The 5,197-nt window shown below is 35.8% G+C and overlaps 1 protein-coding gene across 1 annotated transcript; it reads right to left on the bottom strand.

The window, feature by feature from the left end:
• Positions 1-4,032: 4,032 nt before the first annotated feature.
• LOC307166218 (putative inhibitor of apoptosis) lies at positions 4,033-4,957 on the bottom strand (the record flags this gene model as incomplete). The annotated part of the gene is made up of 2 exons (XM_079884433.1): positions 4,033-4,305; positions 4,415-4,957. 2 exons carry the CDS (start codon positions 4,955-4,957, stop codon positions 4,033-4,035), a joined length of 816 nt encoding a protein of 271 aa, XP_079740559.1.
• Positions 4,958-5,197: the final 240 nt, after the last annotated feature.

Below are 5,197 nucleotides of genomic sequence, written 5' to 3' on the forward strand. Positions count from 1 at the left end.
ATCTACTCAAAATATATGTAGAAGTTTCAAATGTTAGCATTAGCAGGAAGCATGCCCTTTGACCTCCTCGATTTTGCAGGCCTTTTTGTTAAAGATTTAAAAAGATTCCCATCTAGCGGTGAAATTCTATTTTGCATTTAAACGAATAGTGCTCTCTAGCGGTTCTCCCATCTACTCATTTTTTCAACTTTGGTAAATGTGTCAAGAATCTATGACAACATGTCTTCCAATAGCACATCATCGAGTTTAACTGTACATGTTCTACCGTTATGATGTAGGGGAGCGCGGGGCACAACCTAACGCACGGTTAGTTGTAACACGCTTGTTCTAAATACTTCCGCACATGCTTGGATGACAAAACTTTGTGTATTTACTAGTTGCCATATCAACACTATATAGAAAAAGAATACCGGCAAAATTCTTTTTTTTGGAAGATATCCATAGACATTTATTAAACCATAGCAAAAGTAAATTTCTTACTTAAGTTAATTTTATCATCTCTATTTTTTGTGTTTATTTAAAATCAGACAAATCTGATATTATTGTAATCTCCAAGATGTTATTTAACAGTTGAGATAGTTATTTAATGCTTCGCTAACTAGCAGAAGACACTAGCCGGGTTTAAATCCCAGTTGTGCAGGCGGGGGCATTTTCTAAGACTGCGTTACAATGTGCCCCTATTAGAAATATGCTTTTATATTCTATACTTTTATTAATTTTATTGAGAAAACGTGAGAAAAAGGTGAATAAAGGACAACATGTCTTCCAATAGCACATCATCGAGTTTAACTGTACATGTTCTACCGTTATGATGTAGTACTTGTTACATGTTCTACCGTACATGTTCTACCGTTCTATATAGTGATTTACACAACCAAGCCATAGTACCTTTGACTTACCCGTCGAGAAGAAAGTAGGTGTCTACTGCGTCCCTCTTTCCACCTGGGAAAAGCTATCCCGATATTTATTTACATACCGATAAATAAAATTTGAATTTAATTAAAACTTCTCCTGTGGCTCGGCATAACTATGATCCTGCATTATATTGTACCGTGCAGTGCAGCCTTTCAAATGTGCCGCGGGGAATATCAACGTCTCCCATATGGTCTAGCGGTTAGGATTCCTGGTTTTCATCCAGGCTGCCCGGGTTCGACTCCCGGTATGGGAAGAACATTTTTTACATTGCCAACAAAATTCAAGTTATTCAAGTTCATCAATGATCATTTTTAGTTATTCACAGTCTTAGGGGCCTACACGAACTGCAGAAACAAGCAGTTTCTTGAAGATTCGGTACTGAATCATTTTCACAAATACAATTATATTGAATTCAGAAAATTTCACTATGGAATACTTTATCATAATTTCAATTTAGTACGTCATCATTTCAACTTTTCATCTCATTATCATGACGCATAGTCATAATTTAATTTTTTTATGTCAGAATTACAATTTTTGTCAATTACGCCTTTTTAATGTTTTAAAGTCATAATTTGGTTGTTGACTATAGTAGTGTTGCACCTGCATGTCCACTAACTCGCTTGTGAGAGTCAGAGTGTGTAAAGTAAACTCTCATTAGTGTTAGTAGAGTATTAGTGGACTGGTAGGGTTAGAATAAGTAATATTAGAATAAAATATCTGTTGGGGAGCATGACAATAAAGAGTTAGCAGATATTAAGCACATATTAAAATTACCATTTTTCAACCGAGCGAATCTGCGCATGAGAGGCCTTCTTCAACTTTTTAATTCAGAATTACAATGACGCCTTTTTAATGTAATACTTAAAACGTTTTTTAAGTCATAATTTGGTTGTTGACTATAGTAGTGTTGATGATGAAACCTGCTAGTGCTTTTTGTACCTCTCTGGTATTATAGTGTTTCAAGATGGCGGAACGACACGGAAGCCTCCTTGGACTTACCCGCCCCATGTAAATAAAAGATAAGAAATGATCTTTCTTAAAATCAGATCATTGGCACAGATCATTTTACACCCATGAGGACATATTTATGAATAAAGACAATGATTTTAGCTAATAAAATACCATTTTTTCAATCTACACATGAGAGACCTTCAGAAGTCAGAACTTCAGGGGTCAACGGTTTAGGCCCGTTGGCGAAAACACTGCATGTGTAAGGTAGTTTTCCAGATATTCACCCAAAATCAAATACTGTATGACACTTTTCAAAGTTAGAATAACCTGTTGTGTTCTGACACAAGGCCATTAACCGGTTCTTTTTTTGTTTTATAAATGTACTTTGCTTATTTCTAAATATCAACCTGATAAATATGAATACACGATTAAACAAGATAATTTTTAAGAAAAAACATTTTTAAGAAAAATACAACTAAACCATGATAATGTTTAGTTTAGATGTTGATGATTTTTTGACAGTCCTACATAAATGTTTCAGGCATAGTGCAACCAGATTTCTCTAACATCTCACTCACAACGCAAAACGTTGTAAATAAACATTTTCAAACTGTAATTTTATTTTATTAATATTATGGTGATTTAAAGTTTTTGTTATTAACTAATACCTACTAACACTTTAACACACAAAATTAAAGAGATCTCAGTTCACAATCTACATTGTTAGATATTCTCCTATGTATGTAAGTAGTTGTGCTTAAATCTTTGGCTGTATCTTGACACAGCATAGCGATGCAAAGTTCCACACTTTGGTAAAACCTGCAGGTAAAATTCCACAAAAGTAAATTCTAATTCTTCATCATCATGAGCCATTTAAAACAAATACAGAAAAGCCACTATAGTGATCCGTTTTGAATGTCTGTCATTGACATCTTGTTTCTTTTTGTACACTTTGCAAAAAGTACATAGAGTGTGGTCAAACATGTTAGGAATGTATCCTATACATTATAGGTCCTTCTACACGATAGGCCTTTAACCGGTTCTTTTTTGTTTTATAAAAAAAAGAAAACAAAAAATATGACTAAAAAAAAAGACTAAATCTTTCTGCGATGCCTACGAAACATCGACGTGAAAGATGAGTATGGCTGTTTTTCTGTTACCTATTACGCTTTAAACTCGTGTAACTATTACACTTATTTTGTGTGTGCGTAGCTAAACAATGGTTAAGCTAATGAATTACGGTTGACAAGTGGTATTTTTATGTAAATTGATTCATTTTTTTATTCCGTCCACACTTTGACACCAGAGTTTTATGATCTTCTTTTTAATTCTGCAGAATGCCGAAATGTTTTAACATATCGTAAATTTCAATCGTTAGATAAATCATCTAACTATTATATGTGAAACATAGGATTCACACATTGAACATTGTTATTGAACCGTTTTTCAATATTATTGAAAATAATTGTTAAATAAAAGCGCTATTGTTCTCGGCCTCATCAAAGTTCACATAGTTTTCACAGGAGCGTTCTGACTCTGAAACAAGACTTTAAAAGATTTTGTTTCCATTTCTTCTGAAACACCCTGTTTTGAAATGGTTTAACTTCACCAGCGTAACACTTACCGTATTGCCGGGTGTGATTGTAATGTTTTTTTGTATGGCGTTTTCTTTATCTCTTTATCTCTTTATATATCTCTTTGTTCATACACGACAGTATTCGCATGAATTGGCTTGATTTGTATCTTGATTTGATACGAGAGACATTTACATTATACCATAAATAGCGCTAAAATTTATATTTTAATATTTTAATTATATCTCTGGTTCTATGTTTTTAAAGACAAGGACGCCTCTTTCTATAAGAGACCCTCAAAATCTGTGCATACAACAAAATTACTTTTGTTTGAAGAAAAACTCAGCCGGTGCTATTGAAGTTATTAAACACCCCTGAATGCGATATTGATATCACATTTTAATTTCAACTAACTTCAAATAACATCTTGTTGGTCAAATTAACTTAAAGCCTACGCATCCTAACTACTTTCTAAATGTTTGTAAATCCAAAAATGTTGTCACTGGATCGAGTGAAAATAATAAACTTGTTCTTTGTTTTTATGCATCAAGTTAAATGTAAATTTGCAAATCCAAATGATAGGAAAACTTTATGATAGGAAAGTACGGACGGCGCCTTTGACCAAGCCTCTACATATGGGGCACTTGCTCAGAGAAGGCGCACATTCTTTGCACACAACTAGGTGACCACAGGGGATGAAGACAATGTTCACTTCTTTATCCATGCAAACTTTGCATGTGCGCTCCTCTTGAAGTCTTCTTAACTGTTCCTCCATAGGCAAGTCTGAAAGATCTTGACTCGGTGATGCAGCTTCATTTGTCTGGGCCGTCAGGCCACACTCAAATTCCATCTCTAAAGCAGACTCCACCACAGGATTGTTCTCTTGTTCTCTCACAAATTCTCTCGTGTCTCCATGAGTCAATAGCCGCTCAAATAGTCTTGGAAATCTTGCTTGAATCTGATGAACAAACTCTTGGCCCTTTTTCTTGCAGCAGGTATTCACATCTTGGAAACCACTTGGCATGTTCTACCCATGGATCATCACCAGACTCCCAACATCTGAGTCCACCATCGCAAGAAAAGCACTTCACGTCAACATTACGACCAACATAGTAAAAACCAGCCTTAGCCAATTGGTCTGGTCGAACAGTTATTCTTGAGGGCCAGTAGACAAATGTGAGCGACCTTTCTTCACACCGTTGCATTGCCGATACATTGAAAAGGCTAGATAAAGGTACATTATCTGCACGGTCACCTCGAACGAAGGGGCAGTTGGGGTAATGTCTCTGGTGCTCTGATACTGCACAATCTCCCGTTTCCCAGTTGCTAAGCTGGCCTCCACAACTGAAACAAGACACTCTGTCGCCCTGGCCAAGGTAGTAGAAACCAGCTTTGGCAAGCTCGGCCGGACTTACTGGTGCAAGAGTCCAATTCTGAAAGGTGTTAAGGCGTTCCTGTTCCCGACGCATGCCAGGATTGTGACAAGCCGGAGGTTGCTGGTGAGACATATCCATGTTTAAGTAAACTCCTCCGTTTGGCCTGAAACGGATGTCGCAGGGGCGGAAAGCTCTCATAAAAATGACATAAAAATGGGGCCACAGGGCGTGTCTGGAATGTAAATGGTTGCACATGCATGCACATAAAATGCAGAAAACAAATATTGAAATATTGAATTATTCTAAATATTATTATTATAATAGTATTTTATAAGCTCAGACATTTTTTTACCAGAATTTTATTTCAACATTATACTT

This window comes from Squalius cephalus (assembly GCF_949319135.1).
Source record: "Squalius cephalus genome assembly, chromosome: 10".
NCBI classification, from domain to species: domain Eukaryota; kingdom Metazoa; phylum Chordata; class Actinopteri; order Cypriniformes; family Leuciscidae; genus Squalius; species Squalius cephalus.